The sequence below is a fragment of the Penaeus monodon genome, chromosome 8 (genome assembly GCF_015228065.2).
Source record: "Penaeus monodon isolate SGIC_2016 chromosome 8, NSTDA_Pmon_1, whole genome shotgun sequence".
NCBI classification, from domain to species: Eukaryota; Metazoa; Arthropoda; class Malacostraca; order Decapoda; family Penaeidae; genus Penaeus; species Penaeus monodon.
The window spans coordinates 8,534,699-8,547,198 of NC_051393.1; the positions used below are offsets into that span (position 1 = coordinate 8,534,699).

At 36.2% G+C, this 12,500-nt stretch overlaps 1 protein-coding gene across 2 annotated transcripts in view; it reads left to right on the plus strand.

Moving 5' to 3' along the window:
- The window catches only part of LOC119576109 (uncharacterized protein DDB_G0284459-like), a 17,497-nt gene extending 6,566 nt beyond the window's left edge, over positions 1-10,931 (plus strand). The window contains exons 4-5 of one of the 2 annotated variants that reach the window (XM_037923662.1): positions 3,080-3,223; positions 4,339-10,931. In XM_037923662.1, the coding sequence (XP_037779590.1) occupies positions 3,080-3,223; positions 4,339-4,779 (585 nt within the window). In that variant the 3' untranslated portion in view covers positions 4,780-10,931. The remainder of the gene's footprint in view (positions 1-3,079; positions 3,224-4,338) is intronic. The other variant, XM_037923663.1, reaches the window with a different exon arrangement.
- The last annotated feature ends 1,569 nt before the right edge of the window (positions 10,932-12,500 follow it).

Below are 12,500 nucleotides of genomic sequence, written 5' to 3' on the forward strand. Positions count from 1 at the left end.
ATTTATATTTATTCTAAACTTAAGTTAATACAGAGGTAAGATAGTATTACCTTTTTTTGAGGCAAGGAAATGTATTATTAAAAGAAGATTGTTCTCAGCCATGATTAACCCACTGAAAGTAGTGACAAATTTACTCCCCAAAACCATCCTCATTAATAGCCAACAGAAATATCCAGAAACCCTCAAAGCAAGTGTATAGGAGTCTATTATGAGCTTAACCCTTAGTCTCCAGATGATGTGGGGTTCATGTCATGGCTGACTTAGATGGGGCTCGAGGTGTTAGGTCATTCATATCAAAGCTGACTTGGGTGCAGCTCTAGGTGACAGATCATTCATGTCGTGTTATTATGGTGCATGGGTTACATTTTAAGCTGTTCTTTATAAGGTATCCTCATGCTCACACATCACATGCCCTGGGACATGGCCTGAGGAAAAATAGGATGTGAAATGCTCTGATTGGTTATTGTTTTGTATAAAAGGAGCAATATTTGGGATATCATTAATTTGCCAGCTATCCCTGGAAGATGTCATGCACCAAAACATTGCACTCGCTTCCTGATGTTTTGAACCTGTAAATCTCCTCATGTTTACTACTTATATTGTTAAATGGCACTCTGCCAATGTGACTGTCTTGAAGTATGGAAGTAGCAACCTTGTGTATAACTGCATACAGTCCCTTATTTCATGAGATTAAGATTTGCAAAAATTAAAGTAAATCCTTTTTTTTATCCCTCAATAAAACCACATTCTATCTCTTACACAAAGTGTAATGCTCCTAATTAATTAAAAGGGTCTCGAATGTACATATTCTGGCAACTACATGTTAGTTCTAACAATTAAAATGAGTGGTACGCATATCCGAATATGCAAAACCATTAACCCTTTCCCGACGGGTAGTATTCATAGTGGCCTGGGCCCTGCTGCCAGGGGCTTATATCATCACCCTAGCATGTGCAACCGCTCATGCCAAATACCAGCATCTCTTGCTGTTTCTTTGTAATACTACGAGCATATGTTGTATTTTCAGTTATCATTATTTTCTAAAGTCTCTGTATGCCATATTTCCTGATAAATCAAGACTGAAGGATATTTTTGTTTTTTATATAGACTCTATAGTTGATCATTATTTGCTCTATAGTCTGAATAAAGTAAGCTGTGTGTGGCATCATGGAGTTGAAATTGTAGGTTGTATTTTTTTTTTTTTTTTTTTTTTTTTTTTTTTTTTTTTTTTTTATAGTTAAAATGAGAAAGTGTTAAAAATGACTTAATCACATTTTCAGTGGCAGAAAAATGATATTTTGCCATGATTGTAACTACAAAAAACTCATGGCATGTCCATACATACACCATGGCATATACGTACATGCCCCCGGCAGATAGTCCAGCCATGCCATGGCATGTACGTACATGCCACCCGAAGGCAAAGGATTAATACCATGTTTTGCATACAAGTGATACAAAAAGAAATCATATCACAGTTGGTGCATTGCAGTGAGTGTGACACACCAGGCTCTGAAAGCAAACCCAGTCACCTATGCTTACTCCCTGGAGTGGAGGCCCAGCACACTTGAAATTCTTTCTGAGGAATTGGGTTAACCTGAGTAACCTGACCTTTGCGCAAAATTAAAATAATTTTGCAGATATTAAATATACACACCTACCATATAGGGAATCATGGTTATTAGAAAGAAAGTTTTGACAAAAAGTTGAAGAATTTATCATTTCAATCCATTTTTCTGCTTTTTAATCTACTTCAGACGCCTTACCAAATTACACATTGGGGTGTGCACAGTCAACTGCCCGAGGGAAAATTAGACTCTTAGTAAACATAGAATTACCCTGCTGTCTCTGCTCTTCACTGCAGCAAAACAGTAGTTTGGCTAAGAAGGCTAGAAAGAGGCTTTAAGCCTACTTTGAGTTGTTTCTCCTCAACAACTGCAGCCTGGGCCAAATAAGTGCACATATGTTTAGTGTGTACAGATGTGAGCAGACTAACTTGTAAAGATGCAAAGCTATTGCTATAAAGAGTTCAGACTTTTTTTCTGACAATAATGCATTTATAGTGATAGTAATATGAAGTGCCAACAGTGCAATGCAAGTGTTTATATTATTATTTAGGTCCCCCCCACCCTCCCCTAAAGAAGACAGGGAGAAAACATGGTACGCCTATGACTGACATGGTAATTCATGCACAGCAATGGAAGTAGCCAACAAAATAATAAAAATCTATAGTTTAATTCATAGCTTACAAATGATGTGGGGTTCACATCATGGCTGACTTACACAGAGTGTAACATACCTTATTTAGTGAGAAGGACTAATGTACATAATTAGGCTACTACAGGTTCAATATAGCAGCTGAAATATATATGATGTATCACTGAATTTACAAAAGCATTAAAATCATGTTATGCATATAAGTAATATAAAAAGTAAATCATATCATTTTGTTGGTGCACTGTGGCGAGTGCTATGCAATGACCACATCTGAAAAAGGCCACGATGTCAAACCCAGTCGGCTGTGCATACTGCCTGGAGCAGAGGCCAAGGAAACCCCGTATTCCCTCAGAGGCAATGGGTTAACCATTATTTCTTATCTGATTATGGTTTTAGAATGATCATGAAATTCTGCTTTTACCAATATATAGTACATATATATATATATCTTTTTCTGAAAATATTCACCATGGAGATTTTTTTTTTTTTTTTTTTTTTTTCCTTCTTTTCTTTCCTTCTGTGTCTATTTTTTTTTTTTTAATGATGTAAATCTAACATTTCTAATGCCAGCTGTATGTTTTTACCTTGTAAATAATTGTTTTGGAGTGACAAAAACAAAAGAAAATTCACACTGCTGAGCCTCAAACCACTGTACCATTTCTTCATCTCTGTACCAGAGAAAGAAATTTTCATACTTATGGCATGCATGTTTCAGATTTCATTGTTTGTTATAGTTGATATTGTGTTTTACATTTCACTTCTGTGATTAGTTATTAATTAGAGTGGAGAAATAAATAGTCTTGTATGTTACAAACAGTGAGTTAACAGCACCTTCTAATTTACTACTGGTGTTTATTGCCAGGTGATGCCACAGGACTACAGTATGAACAACCATGCTCTCAATAATGGTGGACCTCAAGATATGAGTCGCACTGCTATTCCTCCAGGAACTATCATAGCTGCATCACCACATCCCCCAGCAAGTACGGCACCAGGGGGCTACCAGGTAAGACTGAAAACGGGTATTGATACCATCAGTAGAAATGGTCATTTTTGTTTATGTCCCCATCACTTCCTTAGTTTTCTCTGTTTATGTAGTTTACATAGGGAACTCTGTAATACTCTCAAAGCAAAAGACAGCTAGAGGGGCAGTCACACTCATCTTGTCTACCTCAGGATCCCCAGGAATTCCCTCAGGAATACTTTCCTGGCATTCAATTTCAACTTTGTGGCTGGCAGGGTTCAGTAATGGTTGATAATTGATGAAATTTGCTTATGTTTTGAGTAATGTTATTTGCTTTTTTTCAAGTTTTCATTTAATTACATTTCTCAGGCACCATTAAGCACATAAATACAAATGTGTGATGAGAAAATATTGGTATAAACATTTTCTAAGGTTCAGGTGAAGCAACAGTCTCAAATGTCACTAACCTAACTGAAGTGCAGACCCAGTGGAGCATATTGCCTTCTTCAAGAACTAATGAAAGTCTTAAGAACTCTTATGGACTGGAACTCTGTCTGACATTTGAGCCAGACACAAGTCAGGGATTATCATCCTGTTGTCCAGGACAAGAAAGGATTGCTCTCTGGGGATCTGGGGGAGCCAGACCTGAAGTGTCCTTTGCCTAGGTCCAGCTATTTTTTTGTTTACATTGTTGATCTGTGGTCTTTGATCATCTAATAAGGTATTATTCTGCAGTCATCACATTTAAAAGATCTTGAAGCCAGCCAAGATGCCTCATGTAGTGTAATTGTAAAGTTTCTAGTACATGAAGCTAGGTTACTGAGTGTCTTAAAGAACGAGGGCTAAGTCTGACTGATAGAACCCTTGTTTACACAGAAAAGACAGATTAGGATTTTGAAATGTGATAATACAATGGTAAATTCAGGGAAAAACTCTTTCACATGAAGACAACAAACAAAAAGAAAATTAAAGAGGAAAAGTGAAATAGTTTATGAATGTTTTTAGGAAATTTGGGATGAGAGATAAGGGGACTTGATGGTATTGATAGACCAATAGAGAAATGGATGCCTGGAAAAAATGACAGGTTGGGAAAGGATAGCATTTATTTTCCATTTATTTGAATAAACTTCCATTGTCATTTTCTTTTTACTTTTCAGCCCAATCTGATGAACCTTGGTGTTGATACGTCGTCCACACCTGTATCATCAATGGCCACAATGGGTGCAACCTCTACACTTCATAACTCCTTAGCTACGTACATGACGCAGCAGGTTCAACCAAACATACTCTTTGGTCTTGGGCAGCAACAGCAGCCACCACCAGCACAACAGCAGCCTCTCAACTTGCAAACTTCACACCAGGGACAACCAGCCATGCAACCTCCACCTCATCAACCTCCAGGAACATCAGCTGCACCAACTGCTGCTCCTCCACTACCACTAAATTTGCACAATCCATATTATGTGTCTTTGGGTCCAATGTTGCCACTACCTATGTCCACTCCACAACATAACCATCAACAGCAATTCCAACAAAATATGTTGCAGCAACAGCAAGGCATTCCTGGTGGCTTTAATCAACATACCATGTACCAGTGAGGCAAGGCGGCCCCCGGCTCCACCCACTACCCGTCCCCTGTGCCAGCACAGCACCGAAATCAATATTGTCCATATACACACATGCCTACTATACCTTCTTCTTACCAATATACCTGGTCACCAACTTCATCTACAGCACCAAGTAATACATTGGCTTCTCGACAAAGTTTTCCTACATCATTTTCTACACAAACACAACACTCCTATATAGCAAATTCTGTGCCACCACTGACATCACAACACTTCCCACAAAATCATATGTCCCGTCCACTCGGTTCTGCTAATCAGCATATTTCCAACACAAGTCAGCCATTATATAACCAGCAACAGTCATATGTGGTTGTAACTGTTACCACAGGAAATCAGATAAACAATTGTATCCAATCTAATTCAGTAGTTAAGCAACCACAGTCCTCTGCTTCTTCACAAACAACTACTCATTCATATACAACATCAAATAATACACCAACCATGGCACAAATGGACATGGCAAACTTTCACACAAACACAGCACAAAATCACTTCACAGCAAATGCTCTTCCAGTGACTACCGCACATGTAAATAAGTCCACAAGCTCAGTTAATCAACAAGTAATCCCTCAGAAGAATGAAACCATTAATCAGCACACTTATATTCCAATGTAGTGGTATGAGAAATGTTAATAGTTCTTCACATGTATATCAGAATCTTGAAAAAGATAATACTTGCTGAAATTGACCTGGATGCAGGTTAGGTCAATAGACCTTGCCTGATTTTTTCCCCCATTTTTTCTTTTTTCCATGTGTCTGGTAGGGTTAACGATAGTGGCCACTTCAATGGAGAAATGAAGCATTTCGGTGGGACTACGGGGCCGAGCTGTCAGTTCAAAAGTATGCAGCTCATGTAAACCTCAAGTGACTTTGCAATTCATTTATACCAGTGTTTTTTCCAGATTTTATAATCATGAATAATGTACTTCTTTCTAACAAGTCCTGAAAACAAGTATAGATTTAGGACAACTGAGAGACAGTATCAAGCTAGGAGTTAAAATGTCAAAAGAATTTCCATTGGCATGGGTGGGCTTGTAAAAATCAAAGATTTTTCTTTTTGTTAGAAATTTTATTTCAAAGTAGCAAGTTCATGATCATAAGGTGCCCATAATTTGATTAGGTAGTGACAGCATTACCTAGGACATGAAATGTGTCACTATTTATTTCAGGTGAAAAGTAACAATTTTAGAATGAAATGTGTCAAGCAATCTCTTTGTATGGGCTTCCTCAAAACAGGACTTTTTAATGAAAATTATGATATTCTTGCTATCAGTACTAATGCTCTGTTCAAGAAAACAAGGTAAGAAACTTTTTACACTTGTCCAATTGTCTGTGATGAATCCCATAATTTAGCATTGGATTTCAAATATGACCTTGGCCTTTTGTGGGCATTTAGTCTTTCTTTCTGTAAATTGAATTCCATATTTGTGATGGTAGAATACTATGCAGTATCTTTATTATTGTATCCTCTTATAATGTACTCTTTTTACTTAAACTTATAAATCTTATGCAGTAGTAACTTAGTTATAGTTACTTTCAGATATGTATGTAAATACTTGTTCTTTAGTCTGAATGATAACTGTGCATACTATTTCTTATATTAAAACAATTGCTCTCTTTATCTGCAGCTGTTCCTAAGAACATAGATTTTTATCATTTTGTTGCCATGTTTGTGTAACCCACAATACCACTTCAGAGCATTCTTGCCTAATGTAAGGCCAAGTGGTGCTTTAAATGCACAATGTCTGAAAAAAACAATATTCGAGTCTTGACATTATTTTATATCAAAATTGTCAGGTTGTTAAAAGTGTATGAATAAAAACCTCATAAATGAGCTTGATGTTAGATAGTGAATTATTAGAGGTATTAATGAAATATGAGTGAGTATACTTAGGTTGTAAATTTCAAGGCTTGACTGTTATCTCAGGCATCATCAGTGTACCTAACCCAGGGGCATTGAGTCACAAACTATTGGATATTGTCTAGTATCCAAAGGGCTGAGGGACATAACAGTATTGGCAGCCAGTATCACAAATAGTCTATAAGAAGGGCATTGATACAGTTTACCAAAAGTCCTTTCTTTGTTATGTATATATCTGGTGGGAGGGTTCTTTGTCTGTAAACTTTTGATTTGCTAGGGTATTTTACATGTCACAAGTCTGTTTTAAATATAAATATTGAAACATGTTATTAAAAGTTATGCAGAACTCCATATGTGGAAACATATCCCAAGGGAATTTGATGAGGAGCTGTGGTGTCAAAATAATTATTTTTGTACACTAGGCTAGAGATGTCTTGATTGTGTATCAGATGGAACCAGCACAGTATGAGATAAAGATGCAAGTCAGCGCTGCTTCCACCTACTACTTCAGTTATATTTATGTAATTACTTACATAAGACAAAAACTCATTTTCTGCTGCTCTTGCCATTCTTGTCATTATTGGCTGACAATTGATATTACATATCACAAAAACTGTTTTTTTTTTTTTTTTTTTTTTTTTTTTTTTTTTTTTTTTTTTTTTTTTAGACATTATTTGCTTTTGATTATGATATTATTCATAGCTTTTCCTCTATTTGTACATCTTTATTGAAGGTTTTATTACTGGAAATATTTGTTCTTCCTGTATTTATTCATTTTATTTTTTATTATTATTATTATTATTTTTTTTTTTTTTTGTCATCAGATTTGTTATCACTACTTGACTGTATCATTCATAGTACAATCAACATTAATATTATTACAACTTTTACCATGACTCTTGGTATTGTTAATGTAATACAAAATAGATAATGAATATTTTTGTAACACCTGTACAAATGGATGATATTTGGCCATGTTGATTAGTAGCATTCATTAGTATTCACCAGTGATTTAACTTAAAATATATGTTGATATTATTTAATTTTCTGCCACGACTATTAAGAAATTTATTTTCTCAATAACACAAGAATTTATTTTTACTTAATTGTGTTTCATGGTCATGTGTGTACTGTGTGATCATGAATCACACTGAATACCTGTACAAAGGAGGGCCTCCATACAGGACTGATGCAAAGGTTTAGTTTAACTAAAAGTGCCAGTGTCTGATGTTACATGTGTCTTACTTTTGATTTGCAGTGGTTAGAAGGATTGAAACACTTTCAAAGCAATTTTGTGTGGCTTGCCCATGAGTGCTATATGGTTGTTTATATTTTTCTAATTAATCGTAAGTACAAGTTCCATAAGTTTGTGCTGCAGCTGTATGTATCATGCAGCTATTACTACAGACAGAAATCTCATCTAGAATCTTTTTAAGGGCTGTGTAGGTTTTCATGGCCCTCATACATGACTATTACTTGTTTAGTTGAGCTGGTAACAAATGTACAGTGACTTGCTGGCTTTCTTTTTGTATCTGTTTTACGAGTCTTCATTATGAGGACAAGAAATAGCATTTTGATTTACAGGTTATCATATATAATTTTTATAATTTAATTTTTTTTTCTACCATAGACCTTTAATCAGGCCCTATCAGATGCTGATTACCTGTCACATAGAACTGAGGCAGTCAGCATATTGAGATATTAGAAAATTACAGATTTGTATCTTTTCTGATAGTGGATCATAGTACACTTTGGGAGATGAACTTCCCTTTTGAAATCCATGGCTCCTGAGCATTAAAGTCTGAATAGCTTTGGTTATTAGGCTGTGACATTATTTTAGTGGGATGGAATATTCACCTAAAAGATAAGGTTACAGCAAAAGGAAAGAATATCTAAGTCATTTTATTAATAAATTTAAACTCAGGCATCTTAGAGATATTAAATGTACATGTATAAGGAACCTTTTGCCAGGTTTTTGTGTCAATATTATGTCCATACTGTGTTAACAAAAAGAGAAAAGAAAACAAGAGGCATTGACAAACAAGATATTATTATTGGGATCGACTTTAAGGCATTTAAAGTAAAACTCTGTTAGCAAATATATAATAATATTAACTATCTATATTTTTTAGAAAATGTCAAGCTGCAGCCATGTATATAATACTAGCTTTGGGGTATCATAAATGATGATTTTAAATCTACTTCAGTGCTGCATTGTTAGGACATAATTACATTGAACGTTTCTAGCAACTTAAACAGTGAGGTAAATGCCTGGAAGAACTGCAATAATGCCAGCAAGGAATCTCTTCTAATAATGATGTTTTTTTTTTTAACGAATAGTAGTTAACTACTTTCAGTTCAGGCAATTGCAAGTTGACCTTGGTTGTGATTGAATAAGACCCCTTTAGGCATTCTAAGTGATTTAATTTTTGTTTGTGTACATAATGACTTGCAATAGATAGGACATGAAGACTTTCAGAGATATGTTATGAAATGGTAGCTAGTATTTTGTAGTATCCAGTATTGGGCAATTAGTCTTTGATTGCTCAACACTGTATATCTGCTTACCATATGATTCATAAATAAATGAATCGCCACTACCTCCAAGGAATGAGAACTGTGGTCGTTATGAACTGTCAAATCTCTCCTCTTCCTCTTTCTTTTCCTCTTCCTCCTCTTCCTCTTTTTTTTTTTCCATTTTCTCTTCCTTGTTCTTTTATTCTTTCTCTTTTCCTTTTTCTCTTCTCTCATCTCAATCCCATTGTAGTAAACTTCCTGCAGCTACAGGAAGCACCCTACAGAATGCACGGGGGATTGTGTAACCATTAGATATAAAGATTATAAGCATGATTATTTTTCTCTCTCTTTTTTGGCATAAATGAAAACACTTCAGAGCTTTATAAATTATTTGTTTTTAAGTTTAGCCTCAGAGCATTGCATTCATCCTTCTTGGAAAATGCTCTGCTTGAGTAAACAGGTACTGTAAAATTTGTTTTGAAGTTTAGAAACAATTTGTTCTTTGAGGTATGTAAACTCATTGTGATTTCAGAAAGACAGTAGTGAATGCAAAATATTTGCCTTTAGATCTGATAGTTCCTATTTGGCCATACATTCCTTTTGTATTATGCCCTATATTGGCTTGCACTTTTTTTTCCTCTCTCCAGATAAAAGAATAGTTTATTTCATGAGGATCACAAAATTAGGATGTGTTTGCCATACATTGTGGCAGCTTATATATAAACAACATTTTATGTTGCTCATTAGGTACTGCACTGGAGCTGTGTATCTATTTTTATTGACTATTTTCCAATACGAAGTATGCAGGGTGACCATACTGCAGCTTATATGTATATAGTGTAATTAGGTCACTGTATTTTTTATATGATTTTCGTGTATATTTATATATGATGTAGCTTCCGCCAATAATATAACTTGCTTGGAAGTGCGTCTGGGCTGGAGACCAAGAGTGATAGCTATACCTGCAAGTTACCTCTGGCAGTTATCTTCCACTGTAGCACACACATGTCTTCTACCATTGTAGAGGATTGGTGCTCTCACAATACCCTGTTGAAGGAAATTTCCCTCCAGGCAATGATTGATTGCATAGCTCTGATTATAAGGAGTGTGAAAGGAGTTTTGCAATAAGGTAAAATGACTATTTACAAATATATATATATATATACATATATATTGTATATATTCTGTCAAGTGATGGAGTTTTGTAATGGCACCAAAGTGGATACCTGTGTATATGCATTATTCTTTAGATTATAAATGATTTATTATTTTCATTGTGCCAATGTAATGTTAAATTACTGTAATGCTCTAGGTGTGTATGGTGCTGCAAAAGATGTAATGCCACTTGATAGAAGGGCAATCACGATCTGCCTCGGCCTGGACTTGTACCTGTATATATTATTCCCAGTCAAATATATTAACTAACATTTGAATAAGGGCCGTAATTAAATACGGAGGATTGTAGCCTTCTAACTTCTAAATGATGGTGATGGATGGAGGTTCATTAATGACTTTGACACGTTTGATTATTAGAATTTAACTTGTTATAACCATTGGTCATTAATTTTCTTACATCCATACCACTCAATAGGTAGATGCAGTCTTTTAAGATAACAAATGGAGAGTGAACATGTATTCTATGCTGCTTTGGTATGTAATATAAAAAATGTGGAACTAAGTTTAGGATACAAGTATGTATGCCATAAATATTTGTTTTTAATTTCGTAATAAAAATCTATGAATAGAAGACATTTTCATTAACCCACAATTAATTTTAAAAAACTAAGAGAAATATGGAGGTGCTTCGGGTGATTAAATAAACAGTTAGCATACATGCTAATTGCATTTGTTAAGGAGACTTGAATAAACAACAATGTGTATGACCATTTTAGTTTATTCCCCCCAATACCTTATCGTTGTTCTCATTGGGGGACTTAGAAGACGGAGACTGAGGCCCAATACCTACCTTGGACCTCAGCCCTCAGCTCAACTAATTTTTACGTGGTCTTTTCTTCTCCCTCTTTCCTTTTCTTTCTCTTCTTCATTCCTCTTATTCTGTCCACTTCCTAGGGTGTGAGAACCGTGCTGAAAAGATGAAAGGCTGCCTTTGTGTCAGTCCTTAACAGCCTCCAGGAGCCATAGGCACTGTATTCTTTTGGTTAATCACCTAGTCCTTACCCTGGGGATACCGCAGGGTAGACAGTTCCTTTTTCCCTCATATTTCAGGATCACCATAGCCGATAATAATCATTTTTACCCTTATTAGAGGCATTAAGGCTTGTTCCTTTATCAACCAGCTTATCTAAATTTGATTTCTCTGGTTTCTCGATCCCTGCCTCTCCTTTGACTACGGCTCCAACTGCTGATACTAATACTTCCCTCCAATTTTTACCGACAACTCTATCCATTCCGAACCATCCACCTAAGTCATTACTCAGCCTTCAGTAATGACTTAGACGGAGACGGAGACTGAGGCCCAAAGTAGGAGATTACCCCTACCTTGGACCCCAGCCCTCGCCTCAACTAATTTTGCATGTTTTTTTCTTTTTCCCCTTTCCTTTTCCTTCTCTTCTGTATCCCCTTATGTCCACTTATTCTAATCGTATCTCATTTTTACCCTTTTCGCCACAATAATTTACCAGAGTGCTATATGACCTTTGATGTCTAGCACATGTATTTGTTTTAACCATTAACCATTACCCCTCCCCCTTATTACTACTCTCCATCCTCAATGTCCTCTTCCCCACAGTTTTACCTCGCTCTACACCACCCCGTCTTCCCGCCCTCGTCCTTCTACTACTTCCACCTCTGAAAACCTTATGAGCACTCGTTTTAGCCCAACCAAGTGGGGTCGATTTTTTGTGTTTCCCCCGACAATCCCTCACTCCGACCATACCCTTCTCTTCCAACAATTTCTCCAAAAACAAAGTTTTCTCTTGCAGTTGTTCCGATCGTTCATTCCTTGTCACTGTTACATATGAGTTCCAAGCTCGTGCACTATCTACCCTGACCGACCTCAATGGCAAACCTAATCCTGCCCAACTTCACTCTTCTCTTACTACATGTAACATAACTGTTTCCGTCTCCCCGACTGATTGTCTTATTTATGACAAGGACTAGTCAGACTGAAAACGACCTGCGAGCCTGCCATGTTAACTATAATGCAGTAGCAGTATAGTGCTACAATATTCCTCCCGGAAGCCAGCGTAAGTCCCACACCAATATTGCCAAGGTTAGCTTTCGTAAACATGACCTCCCCCAATAAGTTTATATTGGTGGAGTGTCCTGCTCGTCCATCCATATCAATCGTTTC